At 37.6% G+C, this 16,160-nt stretch overlaps 2 protein-coding genes across 2 annotated transcripts; both read left to right on the forward strand.

Annotated features, from left to right (window-relative positions):
* Positions 1 to 1,144: 1,144 nt before the first annotated feature.
* LOC139951053 (uncharacterized) lies at positions 1,145 to 4,081 on the forward strand. Its single transcript, XM_071949872.1, has 4 exons — positions 1,145 to 1,324; positions 1,912 to 2,034; positions 2,648 to 2,908; positions 3,519 to 4,081. Exons 1-4 carry the CDS (start codon positions 1,285 to 1,287, stop codon positions 3,533 to 3,535), a joined length of 441 nt encoding a protein of 146 aa, XP_071805973.1. The 5' UTR covers positions 1,145 to 1,284; the 3' UTR covers positions 3,536 to 4,081.
* A 2,100-nt stretch (positions 4,082 to 6,181) lies between these two features.
* LOC139950919 (uncharacterized) lies at positions 6,182 to 8,746 on the forward strand. Its single transcript, XM_071949758.1, has 4 exons — positions 6,182 to 6,307; positions 6,991 to 7,155; positions 7,445 to 7,669; positions 8,160 to 8,746. Exons 2-4 carry the CDS (start codon positions 7,020 to 7,022, stop codon positions 8,744 to 8,746), a joined length of 948 nt encoding a protein of 315 aa, XP_071805859.1. The 5' UTR covers positions 6,182 to 6,307; positions 6,991 to 7,019.
* Positions 8,747 to 16,160: the final 7,414 nt, after the last annotated feature.

Genomic DNA, 16,160 nt, shown 5'->3' on the forward strand with positions numbered 1-16,160 from the left:
TCACAACATCAAGACAGTCTTTGCAACGCCCTTGCTCGTTTCTTATAATGATTACCAATCTTTAATTAACCACAATCATCATCATTCGTCCTTAGAGGCAGCTTTTATAAAATGGTCCCAGGTTGCTTTATCCCTCATTAACCATTATACAAATTAGGAATTCAATTTTGTGGGGGAATATACATGAAATATTGGTTTTCGTAATCCACTTTTTTCAGACTCGCTCTATAAAAATAATTAATACTTTATTTAAAGAGCACAGAGTTAATTCACCTTGAAAATTACAAGGGCAGAACACTCAACTCGGATGGATTGTGTCCTGTTATTTCGCTAATTAGTTAATGTACGGGTTGTTTTAAGTGTTTTACTTTTCATTAATTACCAGCAGAATCTACATTATAATTGAAACATTTTGTCAAGAGCATCAACTTGCCGGTACTAATATTATTGCTCTTTGTTAATTTGGACACGTGTACATGTGTGCAAATTAGGCTTCGTGTAGGCCTACGTTTTTAGAGTTGTATGAGATATATTCTACCAGCAAGCAATTAATTTTGTTGTATAACATTAATTTATCTTTCATCCCAATTACCTAAAATGATACGAAACCGTTGAAGAAGAAAATATAATAATTATGACTTAGTTACAAGTCTTTCGTAATTCTTGGACTCAATTACTTATGACATATACCACAGAGCTTAGCTCTATGCATATGACTCGCTAATTCACAGTTTTACATCTGACTTTAATAAAAGACTGTCTTTCTTTTCGCATAGGCCCTTTCAAGTTTGGTAAACTACAGTTTTAACAACACATTTTATTTGATAGTTTATTTTAATTTGCCCACACAGTGAACTTTAATTGGTTCGCGTTATTAGAAAGTTGGCAAAACAGTAAAACGATTTTCATTAATTGCGCCCTCTTGCGGTTGTGAGTTCTGGCCGCGTCATTCGGGCGGGGTTAGAAGGGGGGGGGGGCTCTCAACTAGTATTGATCGATTATGACCTTACTAATAATGACAACGCTTTTGCCCGCACACTGATTGATTTATTTTTTGGTCACGTGTAAGAGAAAACAAATTCAGACTATTGATCTATTCATTACCTATCAGAACAATAGGACTATGAAAACTGCACATATTTTTTCCTGCAAAGCTCCGATCAGAGTACGAGGGTTTTTTACTTAAAAAAACCCACAATTTTGTAATCAACATTTCCTCGATAGATAGTGAAACAAAAATTTGAGCAAACCATGTGAGTTTATTCGAGCCTTTGTGTGCAATTGATGCCCCGCTTTGTGGTTGAAAAACGTCATCCAGTTATCGGTGAGTAATTGTATTTTTGTGGTACCCAGTTTTAAATATTGCGATATACTTGTGTTCAGAAATATTGTTAAACCAAATTAATCCATAAATAAAATAATATTGGTGTTGAGGGGAATGTTAAAGACACTGGACACTATTGGTAGTTGTCAAAGACTAGCCTTCACAGTTGGTGTATCTCAACATATGCATAAAATAACAAACTTGTGAAAATTTGAGCTCAATCGGTCATCGAAGTTGCGAGATAATAATGAAAGAAAGAAAAAAAATTCTTGTAACACAAAGTTGTGTGCTTTCAGTTGCTTGATTTCGAGACCTCAAATTCTATATCTGAGGTCTCGAAATCAAAATCGTGGAAAACTACTATTTTCTCGAAAACTACATTACTTCAGAGGGAGCCGTTTCTCACAATGTTTTATACTATCAACCTCTCCCCATTACTCGTTACCAAGAAAGGTTTTATGCTAATAATTATTTTGAGTAATTACCAATAGTGTCCACTGTTTTTAATACAAGTGACCTTAAACTATACCTTATTTGATTTTGCAATCATATAAAGTACTGTACACTTTATTTTATTTTGTATTCAGGAAAGCCACCCCCACTCTATCACACCATGAAGGCTTCATTGATACATTGCGCGTTCTTTGTTGTGTTTTCAAGTGTCATGGCTGAGACACCGTACTACCCAAGCTGCCGAAATGGCATCAAATGTGAGAAAAAGTAATATCAGGTTCATTTAATTATTTCTACTTCTATTTTCTCAGGTTTATCATAACAATTACTTAATTCTCGGGTAATGACCTTGAAACTTCGATTCGAAAGCCAAGATGGTAGTTGGTAGTAAGCATCCTGAGAAGTTATTTCATCTGACGTGCTCTCGATCAATTAAGGATTAGAATTCAATTAAATAAAAATTTGAATTTCCAAAGATCACCCCGAGACGACTTTTGGAGATTCGAAATTTCCCTGGTTTAAAATTATGCGCCCAGAGATACGGCTGGTACCCGCGGCGTCACCTCATAAAGCCTTACGAATTCGACAATAATATGCCCATCCTGTAGATAGCTGAAACTTTCAAGAGCACTACAATTGCATCTTTTTGCATTTTCCTATAAATCTACGTTGATAAAAACCAAAACCTACCTTTAACATTTGAATTTGCTCAAAGAAAAACATTTGGCAGATATAATTATACATTGTTCTCAAAAGCTTACGCATGCTCAGTTTGTAATGTCTGCGCCCACTTAATATTATCCCAAAGTCCCCGGATGAAGAATTATGAATGACCATTTCTTTTTGTTCATATTTTGTTTCCCCTTTTAGCAATTCCCAAAATGGGAACAAATAATTGTTCGAACATTCTGTGCTCCAGCCGGTATAAACCGGTTTGTGGCGGCGATGGGGAGGAATATCTCAACGACTGTTCACTGTGCAAAGCAGCATGCACCAATCACAAGTTGATTAAACAGTGTGATGGATTTTGTCCTTGTGGGGCACTGAAGAACCCGGCGACTGTTTTAGACCCCAAAGTTTTAGACCCAAAACTTCCGAAGATTGCAGCAAGTGGGTTTTGCTTAATGGATGGTAAGCATATACTGAAATAATTTATATCTGTCGAATGACTAACTGATAAAACAACCGTGGCTTCAGTTTTTGCGCTATCGCGATTTATATAAGAAGAAAACAAAAACAAGACACAATGACGTCATTACTCATTACACAAGTAAAAAGGGTACCAGTTACAAACAATTTATACATGACAAGGTATTTTGGCTGGTAACCTGTTTCTGCTAAGCAATATTTTCCTTTGCTTTGGATTCATAATTATTTCCTCCAGCCGTTTTCGAAACCATGGTTTAGTTGGTCCGGACTTTAAGCACATACCGCTTTGATCAAAGCTCCTTACAGAAAGTACAGAAGGTGCCCATGATGCAGCCTATAAGCCTAGCTGTAGCTTCGAAAAGGCCCTAGTGTGTTCTGACAGTTCGCAAAAAAAGGATAGACCATTGGCAGACCATTGCTACCTTTGACATTTTTTTTCAAGGGGTTAATTATACAATAACAAACGAACAATTACTATGTAAAAAATAAATTATGTGAAAATGGCACCTGCTGAAAGACACCCTCTAGCTTCGTAAAATGTTCTAATATTTATAACGCCATAAAACGATTGGTTTTTCTTTTGTCATTGCAGGAACATGCCCAAAATGACGTTAAAGTATTTCGCCGACTCAGAGCAGAACGGAGTTTCAAATCTACTAAACTGAATAAGAACGAGCTAGTCATAAAAAAATGATTCACAATTAATCAGCCCGCTTGCAGTTAATAACAAAGAACAAAGAACCCCCGTTGTGCTGTAAATAGTTTAGAATACAATTTCATAAGGGCTATTGTTTTGTTATTATTATTCAACATTGATCAACATTGTAATCAACATTAATCCATAATCTATTGAAACACGGGGAAATCAGTAGATGAACAAGACGTTTGTGTATTTTCTGTATACTCCAATTTCTAGTGATAATGAGATGGGAAACAATGACCGAATAATGTATTACATTAAATAAAATTGGGGTGCCCTTGCTAACGGTATACACTCAGGGTATGTTTGTATGCAAGGCCGTACAAAATAAATGGCTTCAGGAACTGTGTTTGTGTTCTACCAGTCAGGCAGATAAATGTAAGGGTCAATTTGTGATAAATTGTCTTCATTTCATTAATATTTATTATTGTTTAGTAACATGTGTTGATGTCATGTTAAAAGGGTAGTTAAATTGTAAATAAACTAATACCATTGCAGTAAAATATATTTCCCAACGTATACTTATTGCTCTCAAACTACTGTATTGTTAACCCCGCCTGTCGCTATTGTTTTCCCAGACAATGCCCCAGCGTGAACACCTGTGCGCATACACAGTGTGCAATAAGCAAATGAGACACCTGTTCTATCAGAGAGATATCAATCAAAGCTCATGTGTGCTTCAAGAGGGCGGTATTCAATTGATAATCATTGCTTGTCAATTGGTTCCATTTGTCTTTAAAGGCACTGGATACGTTTGGTAATAACAAAGGCCAGTTTTCTTACTTGGTGTATACCAACATATGCATAAAATAACATACCTGTGAAATTTTGGGATGAACTGGTCATCGAGTTTGCAAGAGAATAACAAAAGAAAACACCCTTGTTTTACTCTGTGTGCTTTCAGACGGTTTAAAAAAATGTTTAAGCTGAGACCCCTTGTTATATTATTTGAGGGGAAATTTACCTCTTTCTAATAATTTACATAACTTCAGAAGGAGCAATTTCTCACAATATGTTTTATTGATTTTATGAGTTACATTGATAATACATTATACCATTATCATATTTCCTTTACTCATGTCCAAGGACGTTATGTACCTACTATTATTTTGAAGTAATGATCAATAGTATCCAGTGTCTTTAATCTATCTTTAGCTTCTTTAGGGGGTCACCTTGTGCTTCGTGACTCCCGGGGCTGAATCATTTCAGCAATGTCTTCGGCCTGGTTTATCATTTGTCTCATGAAATTTGTTGTGAAATAATAATCCTCTAAGAAATTTGGAAAGGGGGTATTTTGGGTACGTAGTTGAAGTCATGGTGGGCAAGTATTTTGCAGAAATCGGACGTGCAATAAACGTTTTAAAATAATAATTCACTTATGCAAATCTGCAGTGTGACGTCATTTTATAGGCTAAAGGCTGAAGATCATGATATGGTAATTCGCGAGCCACGAAGTTTGACGTCAGTTGTTGGGGGCCAGTGTATACTTCCCACCAAACTTGACGACCGTTAGAATTAAAGAGCGCCCTCAAAAAAACACTTCTGATTTTTTTTTCTCAAACTACTGTTTTGTTAGACGCGCCTGTCGCACTATTGTTTTTCCAGACAATGCCCTAGCATGGACACCTGTGCGCACACACGCTGAGCAATATGCAAATGAGCCACCTGTTTTCTCTCGGACCAACCAATCAGAGGTATCCACATTATATTTACCCTTGTATTCTGATTTTGCAATGAATTGTGAATGTTATCGATTTGTTCTCACTGGTCTGTATCTTTTAAAGGGGCACTCCAATCGAATGGTCCATGGTTCTGATTTATCTACAGTACTGCCAAGTTTGATTAATTATACTTTTATAACGACAACACACTAGGCTCTATTTTATTGTGGTGAGCTAAGTTGTGCCACAGATTTGTTTGTTTTAAAAAGTAGATGCGTCAAAACATAAAGACCCCAAGTTCTGCCACAAGCCAGAACACCAGTCCCCTCTTAAAACAGAGAATTATGAAGAATTAAAATGACATTGTCAGCGCATTACTGATTAAAGTAAAGGGCAGAATTTCTGGGAAAATGCTTTTTTAACATATCAAACCTGTACCCAACATTTCTGCCCTTTCTTGACAGAAGGAAATGATTTTGTTATAATTCTTCAGACGTCAACACAAGGAATTAAAATTATTTACCACGGTTGGTATTTTTAAAATAACTTACAATGGATTTCCAAACACTACTAATTTTGAACATGGAAACAACACAAACACGAATGGAGATGTAAATAAAGTTGGTTCCCTTTAATAAAGTATTACAGAAATACTCTCAGATTTAAAATACCACATCTGTTGGTCTGGTGTCCCCCCCCCCACCCCCCCCCCCCCCCTTCATCATCCCCTGAACCGTAGCCACGTGTACTTAATACACTTTGGCTTTGTCGTTCGCGTTACATATACGTGGCTTAAAATCAAAAGGTATTGTGACAATAATTTATAGAACAAAATAACCAAAACACTGACTGAGATTTGAGTGAAAATAGAGGTCATATTTTGCCGAAGCGGTATTTGTGTGTTGTGCGTAGCGGAGATCCTGGTTTTTTGTTACGGGAATACCTTCGAATATATTTTTTACTCATCAGACAGCGTGAAAGATTTTCATCAACTTTTGTTTTGAAAACTGACGTACAAGGGTAAGTTTGTAGATTGTTTTCAAATATTACGGAGGTAGGCCTACAACTGACTTTGTGTGTGTGAAGAATCAAAGTTATGTTTTAACTCTCCGGTTGTCGAGAAAAATCATTATGACAAACTAATAATTAATAGCTTTGTGACAATGACGCTAAAGTGTAATGCTCGCTTCCTTGAAGGGGGTAAACTTTGATTTTTGAGTTCTGTTTGGTGTGATGAAAAGTTTAAAACTGACTTGTTAAACATGCATTTTGTATTTAACAATTTGAATGTTTGAAATATTTTCGACTTAACTTCTCCCTGTTAACTTCAGCAAAAATTCATTTAAATATCATTTGCACAACTTACAAGTTTCCTCCTTAATAAATAAAATAGGGTTTCTTTTTAGCTACTATCTAGTTCACGAGACGAGTGGATGACTCTGACTTTGGCCCAAATTCGTAGAGCTGCTTAGCACAATAAAAGTACGCTTACCAGAATAAGGTTACCGGCCAAACGATCATGTCACATGTACAATTAATAACTGGTTCCATGCTCATGTCTGCTAAGCAGAAAACTGGTAAGCTTAACTTTTTACACCTCCAGTCTTCTAGTCTATGAAACTGCACTGTTGTGTTCCATTTCAACTCGTAAGGGTGTCAACTCGTAAGGGTGTGAATTGATTTATCGATTTTATCATTGAAAGGTTGATCAGCAGATCGATTATCGGCTATAATGGAAGGATGTGGCTGTGGGGTCATTAGGGTGATCATATCACCCATCGTCATCGTGTACCTCTTTCTGACGCTGGGGGCAGCAGAGAAAGTGGATTCGATTTTCCCGGCTTGCAAAGAAAGAACCCACGCCATCAGTAAGTATTATGCTGTTAATGCATTATTTACTCATTTAAGATGCTCATTTAATATTGATTTGTTTATTTATTAGTTTGTTTATCTTTTAGAGTTCTTTAAAATACAACGAGTGGACACATAATAGTAAATTAATTACAACCATAAACTACATGGGAATCTGAGGTGTTGTCAAAGATAATACATACTAGAAAAAGCGTATTTCCATTGTGGTCCTCCAAAAAGAAAGGTTGTTTAAAGAGATTACAAACGATTAATTTAAAATGTAATGTTTTCTTTCCTCGTTCCCAGATATACCAAAGCTGGTCGACCCCAACCCATGTGTATTCAGGTGCCCAACAAAGGTCGAGATGGCTTGTGCAAATGATGGCACGAGTCACATTAACGAGTGTTTCCTGTGTAAGGACGCGTGTAACAATCCGGACAGGCCTATCTTTAAAGTATGCGATGGGCGGTGCCCATGTAAGGGGAAACCCCACGATGATGTCATGAAGACAGTAGAGGATTGCAAAGACGGTAAGTCAAAATAAAGATTCCTGTTAGCTTTTGAATGCTAGTAACGCATATACAAGGTAAAAATCCGTTGACTCGTATGCGCTCCGAGAGTAGGTCCGTTTCCACGTTGGCCATGGCACGTCGCATCCCCAAAAAAGTTTCAAACTGCGGGAAAGTTTCCATGTCTTCTCTCTCTTTTTCTCTTTTTATGTTTTGTTCTTCACCTCTATAATTCTTCTCATTCAAATAACAAACCACAAGGAACAATGGTTTTGTTAGTTAATCTATTTGGGGTTGAAAAACTAAAAGAATCACCTGATCGGGATTTGAAGTTTGAACCAACGACCTCCTTAACAAACGTGCCGGTGCTCCACCAACTGAGCTATCTAGCCCTACATGTTGTCGGTCTCCCTATTTTGTCAATATCTGTAATTTGGGGATGACAGTCAGAAAGCCATAGAACATTTTCATTCATAAATAATCAATTGGTTTTTCTTCTGGACAAATACAGGCAAATGTGCGGTAGATGCTTCCGACCACTACGACGAAGACTACGGGCTGGATGTCGAAGCACCCGAGGCTAAATACTCGTATCCCGAATACACCCGAGAGCAATACGAGAACGGGGATGTCATCCACGAGCTGGATGGGTACTCACAGAGAGGGGACGAGGAGATGGTAGACGGGGGGTATGGTTATACTGAAGATGAGGAGCTCCATGAATGGGAATATTATGAGGAGGAGTATGAAGATATTGAAGTAGAAGGGGAGGATGATGCAGAAGTAGAAGAGGAGGAGGATGTGGAAGGGGAGGGGGAAGAAGGGGAGGATACACTGCAAGAAGGGGAGGGGCGGGATGGTGGAGCTGGGGATGGGGTGGTGGATCATAAGGAGGAAGGGAAGGAGAAAGTTAAGGAGGTTAATGTTGACATGGAAGAAGATGATGGGCAGGGTAAGGGCAACAATCAGAAGGGGCCTGAGACGGGTAAAGAAGGCGAGGGTGTGCCGCAGAAGGGATCCAAGAAAGCCAGGGAAGAACAAGTAAAGGATAAACAAATTAAAGTGGTGGTTGAAAACAAGGAAGATATTATCAGTTAAAGACCTCAGTGGGGCATGATGCATTTATACGTAACAACTCTCCTATCATATTCTTATTAATTTTAATTGTAATTTATTTATCCATTAACTTGTTTTTTGAAAAACAAAACCACTTTATTTGTTAACATTATATTTAGTGCTTCATACACAGTGAATAAGTATTTTACAAAGAATTACAAGAACATGAAATATCATAAGCATTGACAAAAAAATGAATACAATGTTATACATCCAAAACAAAGTAGAATATTGTTTCCAAATATAATTTTCGAAAGTGTTTACTGTCGGGAATCACATAATGACGTCGAGGAGATTGTTTCAAAGTTAACGTTTGTGAGCACAAACGAAGAAGGCTCGATCCATGTGGCGAGATAAGTATGAAGACAATGGACCAACCACAAAGCTGCTTAAACAACAAAATATTGATTAACCGTTTTCTGCTAAGCAAAAATATTAGCATGATACCAGTCAAAGATGGTGCACGAGGAATAGTGTTTTGGCTGATTACTACTTAATTTGTTGGTCTTGGCTCCTTTTTCTGCATCTGACATTGGGCCCGTGGACGTGGGCAAGTTCAATGTGTGCGTTCACTATAGGCCTATACTTATCCTGTTTATATTAATTATTTGCATTCCTTAAAATTGTCGACTTTTAATCAAAGTTTGAATTGTGTTCATTAAAAAAGGCAAAGTTATATTAGAGTATTTCTTATCAGTGTGTCACATTATGTTTTAGTAGAAAATATTTTAATATTATTCTGCGTGAAATAATATACTCAATGTTTCAAAGGTTCAAATATTTGCGAAATAAATCCTACAAAACTACACGCAAATTATACGTAAATCAACAACCAGGCGTTTCACGTCCCTAGTGCACAATATATAAATAGTTTTGCAATTTCACGCAATTTCATTGGTCGATCTTATTGTGCACAGGTATTGAGTTGCACCTGTTTTGCAGTTTCACCAAATTTCATTGGTCGTTCCTGCGACGCGCACGCGTCTCTCGCAGCCAATGAAGTTCAGTGGATTTGTCACGCGCGGTCATATTTTGCACAGACAAGTGCACGCCTATTAATTATCCGGAGGTCGTACGACGTAAAAATGAGCAGACGTTAAATTTCTTAGTTTTTTACAAAGTTTTAAAAATGTTAGAATTTGGCTTGTGAATGACTTAGATTTTTTGATGAACAAGCTCTGAGATCGTTTGGATTTGTCTTTGTACACCATTTTCACGGAAGTTTTTTTACTAAATAGTACGAAATGTTATGCATCTTTTTCTAAAATGCTAAAACTCATGAAAAGTTTAAAACTAGGTTCACGAAATTGTGGGTTTTTGTAAGCATCATCTGTGATGTGACGAAGGAGTAGTACTGTTTGTAGAGAAGGGCTAATGAATAACACAACTTGTTGATTCACTACTCACTTTGTCGGTTTCCCAGACTGCCCATTCCCGATGTTAAAATTACTAATTAATTAGTGGTTAACAAACATGGCGCCACCACACATGAGACTGACATGAAGTTTTGAAGAACATGTTCATACCACAGTAGTATCTCGATAAGTTCTCTGATAAGTTTGTAGGTTATGTTGTACATTAAGTCAATCACATGTACTGATAAATAGTAACAACTGTTTTCATTTAAACTGCGGACAATGAAGCAACAGTGTATTCTATCAAACATTCCGGACTCAAAGTATACTCTGAGTTCACTTCGCCATGACATACATTCAATACGAAACGTTACCGCATGTTTAATGTTTGACATAACTTACAAGTCAAAAGCACCATTCACAGCCTAAAAACATAACAATGGCAGCAGCTGTTGTACACACATACAATGTGTATAATTCTTGAACAAAAACCTTTTTGAATTGGCTTACCTTGGTTCGACAACTCAGCGAGGGTGAACGGCGACTTTTTGGTTTCCGGTTTTCATGAGTATTGTCTGAGGTAGATTTATCGTCTGCTCACAACACACAATCACATGTTGTCATTTTTCTTGCAAAGTTGTTGACAGTTCCAAACACAACTTGCGAGAATTTACGTGTATAGCTTGTACAATGAAAACGGCGTTCTATATGGCCATCCTGGGCAACTGGAAACCGTAAATTAACCGCATTTTACAAGAAGAACACAGCAGCAAGACGGTAGAGCAAACTTTATTCCACAAGTTTCTACAATGTCAATAAATTGCTGCAACTACCTGATTGAGGGCGCTCTTTAATTCTAACGGTCGTGTAAATTGGCGAGAACTAGACTGGCCCCACGTCTTATAACGGGTGCGTTCGTTTAGCTTGCCTGGGTTGACCCCGGTGTGTGGCGTGTTTTTTTTTATTTTTCCCAGGACGAACGTGTGATGATAATTACCCACGTTTGTCCTGGGAAAAAAACCCGGTCACTTCATGATGTGGGCGATTTCGGAAGGCCTTCTAAAACTGGCAATTTTTTCGGGGGGGGGGGGGGGGTTGAGCTTTGAAAAATCTCACGCATAGCTGGCCTCTGGACTTGGCATCTCTGGAATTGTGTATGGTTGTGTAGTTTCCCATTGACTTGTGTATGGTTGTGAAGTGTCCCATTGACTTGCGTATGGTTGTCTAGTTTCCCATTGACTTGTGTATGGTTGTGTAGTTTCCCATTGACATGTGTATGGTTGTTTAGTTTCCCATTGACTTGTGTATGGTTGTGTAGTTTCCCATTGACTGGTGTATGGTTGTGTAGTTTCCCATTGACTTGTGTATGGTTGTGTAGTTTCCCATTGACTTGTGTATGGTTGTGTAGTTTCCCATTGACTTGTGTATGGTTGTGTCAATTCCCATCGACTTGTGTATGGTTGTGAAGTGTCCATTGACTTGTGTATGGTTGTGTAGTTTCCCATTGACATGTGTATGGTTGTATTAAGTGTCCTATTGACTTGTGTATGGTTGTGTAGTTTCCCATTGACTTGTGTATGGTTGTGTCAATTCCCATCGACTTGTGTATGGTTGTGAAGTGTCCATTGACTTGTGTATGGTTGTGTAGTTTCCCATTGACATGTGTATGGTTGTATTAAGTGTCCTATTGACTTGTGTATGGTTGTGTAGTTTCCCATTGACTTGTGTATGGTTGTGAAGTGTCCCATTGACTTGTGTATGGTTGTCTAGTTTCCCATTGACTTGTGTATGGTTGTGTAGTTTCCCATTGACATGTGTATGGTTGTTTAGTTTACCATTGACTTGTGTATGGTTGTGTAGTTTCCCATTGACTGGTGTATGGTTGTGTAGTTTCCCATTGACTTGTGTATGGTTGTGTAGTTTCCCATTGACTTGTGTATGGTTGTGTAGTTTCCCATTGACTTGTGTATGGTTGTGTCAATTCCCATCAACTTGTGTATGGTTGTGTAGTTTCCCATTGACTTGTGTATGGTTGTGTCAATTCCCATCGACTTGTGTATGGTTGTGAAGTGTCCATTGACTTGTGTATGGTTGTGTAGTTTCCCATTGACATGTGTATGGTTGTATTAAGTGTCCTATTGACTTGTGTATGGTTGTGTAGTTTCCCATTGACTTGTGTATGGTTGTGTCAATTCCCATCGACTTGTGTATGGTTGTGAAGTGTCCATTGACTTGTGTATGGTTGTGTAGTTTCCCATTGACATGTGTATGGTTGTATTAAGTGTCCTATTGACTTGTGTATGGTTGTGTAGTTTCCCATTGACTTGTGTATGGTTGTGAAGTGTCCCATTGACTTGTGTATGGTTGTCTAGTTTCCCATTGACTTGTGTATGGTTGTGTAGTTTCCCATTGACATGTGTATGGTTGTTTAGTTTACCATTGACTTGTGTATGGTTGTGTAGTTTCCCATTGACTGGTGTATGGTTGTGTAGTTTCCCATTGACTTGTGTATGGTTGTGTAGTTTCCCATTGACTTGTGTATGGTTGTGTAGTTTCCCATTGACTTGTGTATGGTTGTGTCAATTCCCATTGACTTGTGTATGGTTGTGTCAATTCCCATTGACTTGTGTATGGTTGTGTAGTTTCCCATTGACTTGTGTATGGTTGTGTAGTTTCCCATTGACTTGTGTATGGTTGTGTAGTTTTCCATTGACTTATGTATGGTTGTGTCAATTCCCATTGACTTGTGTATGGTTGTGAAGTGTCCATTGACTTGTGTATGGTTGTGTAGTTTCCCATTGACATGTGTATGGTTGTCTAGTTTCCCATTGACTTGTGTATGGTTGTGTAGTTTTCCATTGACATGTGTATGGTTGTTTAGTTTCCCATTGACTTGTGTATGGTTATATAGTTTCCCATTGACTTGTGTATGGTTGTGTAGTTTCCCATTGACTGGTGTATGGTTGTGTACTATCCCATTAAAAAATCCAGTTGATACCGGGCCCCCCCCCCCCCCCCCCCAAGGATGGATTTGACCTGGGGTACTTGGAAAGTGAACGTTAGGGAAATAGTCTACTGATCAAAATTGATATCAATGATCATTGCAATTAAGTCGACCACCACTAATTGCCTTGATGTCAATATTTCTTGCAACCATTCAAGTCTATGTGACCCAACCGAGGGGAAATTATAAGACCAATATTGAGCAAGCTTTCCTTCCCCTTTTGTATTCATAAGTGATCAATAGATAGGGTCCGTATCACAGACACTTGCATTTTCTAATTCGCATTCATCCAGAACGAAATTAGTTTTTTTTTTTTTATTGGGCACTGATTAGACAAGTTTTGGATAATTCCATATTGAAAAGCTATCCTACGGGCAATGTTTCGCCTTGTAAAGGTTTAAAGATGGATAATGTTTTAAATTATAGCAAAAGTCTAGTCTAGACTTTGATTAACCGCCACAGCATAATAAGATAATAACCTGCTGGTGAAACACCGCGACGTTTCGATTATTTATGTAAGTGTCTTCAGGATTATTATCAGCCAATATTAGTGTAGATACATGTTTGCAATTTAGATTTTTATGAATCACCACACCATAATAAGACAATAACCTCGTACTGAAACACAGCGACGTTTCAATCATTTATGTGAGTGTCTTCATGATTACCACCCACCTTATTAGCCAACTTGATTGCAGAGACATTTTTGAAATTTTTATAAGACTTTGATAAACCAGCTGAGTACATTGAAACACCGCAACGTTTCAATTATTTCTGTTAGTGTCTTCAGAATTAGCTTTACCCACCTTATGAGCCAACTTAAAGGCAGTGGACACTATTGGTAATTGTCAAAGATTAGGCTTCACAGTTGGTGTATCTCAACATATGCATAAAATAACTAACCTGTGCAAATTTGAGCTCAATCGGTCATCAAAGTTGCGAGATAATACTGAAAGAAAAAACACCCTTGTCACACGAAGTTGTATGCGTTTAGATGGTTGATTTCGGGACCTCAAGTTCTAAATCTGAGGTCTCGAAATCAAATTCGTGGAAAATTACTTCTTTCTCGAAAACTATGGCACTGCAGAGGGAGCCGTTTCTCACAATGTTTTATACCATCAACCTCTCCCCATTACTTGTCACCAAGAAAGGTTTTATGCTAATAATTATTTTGAGTAATTACCAATAGTGTCCACTGCCTTTAATGCACAGACATGACTTCGATTAAAACCACCACCGAATAATAAAAAAATAATTGACGAGCGTGTGTGTGCTTTTTATACTCTCGGAAACGAAATGTCCACAATGAGTGATGGGGATAGTGGAGTTGAAGCTAATAGGATGGACAGCGAACGTGATTTTTCCCCCGTCTGATGTGGCAGGATTGTAGATGGATTAAGATGGAAGAGAGTGCTCGGAAATTAAGAAAAGATGATTCTTGAATCCATCAAAAGAGCATTATTTACTGTGTTTTCAATCATTGATTACAAAACCTACTCTGAATAATGAGGGCGTTGGCCGAGCATTGGGGCATGAGAAGCCTTTGTGGCTTTGTGATGACGTGTATTGTTTCTTGCTTTTTGGTGATGACAGAAACACTGGAGTAATAGTCACGGGGGAAATCAAGAGAAAACCCTGCTTCGAAAAACGGAATTCGAAGACAATCATTTGTTTTAATATTTAAATTCAGATAATTCGTTCTGTGGGTTTGTCTGCCGATAGATTTATTCTGGTTTTGTTTCAGTGTGATTTATGTCTATTTTAGTTTTTTTTTTTTGTGTGCCGAAAAGAGAGACGAGATAAAAAAAATTATTTGTTTTAATTCCTTGTTTGCTCGTGGGATAAGAACCATTCGGTCTCCCCTGTCCACACAATGTATTTCAAATATAATAGGTTTTTTTTCATCAGAGTCTATAGAGAATCAAAGGTAACTGAACGTTTACATCGAAAACCTTCTTGTTTGCCACAACAAAACCAACCATTGAAAATGCTCTATTTTTACAAACATATTTTTTTTCTTAGAGGATAAGAAACATTGTGCACCAAACCTTATAGGGAAAATTTTGAATTTTCCCCTGTATACGACACAAATTATTAATAAAACAAACCCCGTTTTTAACAGCGTCAACAGATAATTAAAAGTAACTATGGAGGACGAAAAGTGGCCATTTTTTCAGAATAGCCGAAAAAGCAGATTTTATATATATATTTTTTTATGAAATGCAATTTTCACAAAACTTCAGTCTGATTTTCAGATAGCAGGAATGAAGAAAAATATTTAGTCTGATTTTCAGATAGCAGGAAAGGTGAAAAGAAAGAAAAATTCATATTAAAAACACATAAAATCTGCTTTTTCTGCTATTCTGATACCAGAAAACAAAATGGCGAACTCTCGTCCTCCAAACATATAACTGAACATATCCTTGGGAAAACCTTCTAGTTTGCCACACGTAACCAACCATTGTCACGTTATTGACTCCCGGGTTAAAAACATTATTGGCAAGAGGCATGCATGCAACTGGTAATTGCGCCAACGATCGGCATGTTTCATTGCGACAAAAGGGGGTTGTTGAAAAGTGTTTCAAAATCTTCAGCCAATATTCGCCAAACTGCGAACTTGGGGAAACTTAAGGTTTTTTTAAAAGAATTATAGTGAAATACTGGTAACTTACTTTGTTTAAAAAAGATCTGTGCAAGATTTTTCTGGACAAAATGTCATGTCGCTTATGTTGAATGCGCCATTTTGTTTATAGATTGAGTGACAATTGGCTCCCCTGTGGTTCCGTATACATAACATGTAGGGTTGGGGTCAAAGGTGAACAACGATTTTGATCGGAACTTAATCCCCACATTAAAACATGAATCGTGAATTAACAATATTCAAGATGCATGACACCTCTCTTTGCCGCAAGAAGTGTTTTTATTTGGGATTTTTTTTCTCTGAACGAATTTTGACAGGTGACAAATCGAAAAGCATGCTATTTGTTTTGCACACAACCACGGACAACACACACAATTAATTTTACATTCGAAATTG

The sequence above is a fragment of the Asterias amurensis genome, chromosome 18 (genome assembly GCF_032118995.1).
Source record: "Asterias amurensis chromosome 18, ASM3211899v1".
NCBI classification, from domain to species: domain Eukaryota; kingdom Metazoa; phylum Echinodermata; class Asteroidea; order Forcipulatida; family Asteriidae; genus Asterias; species Asterias amurensis.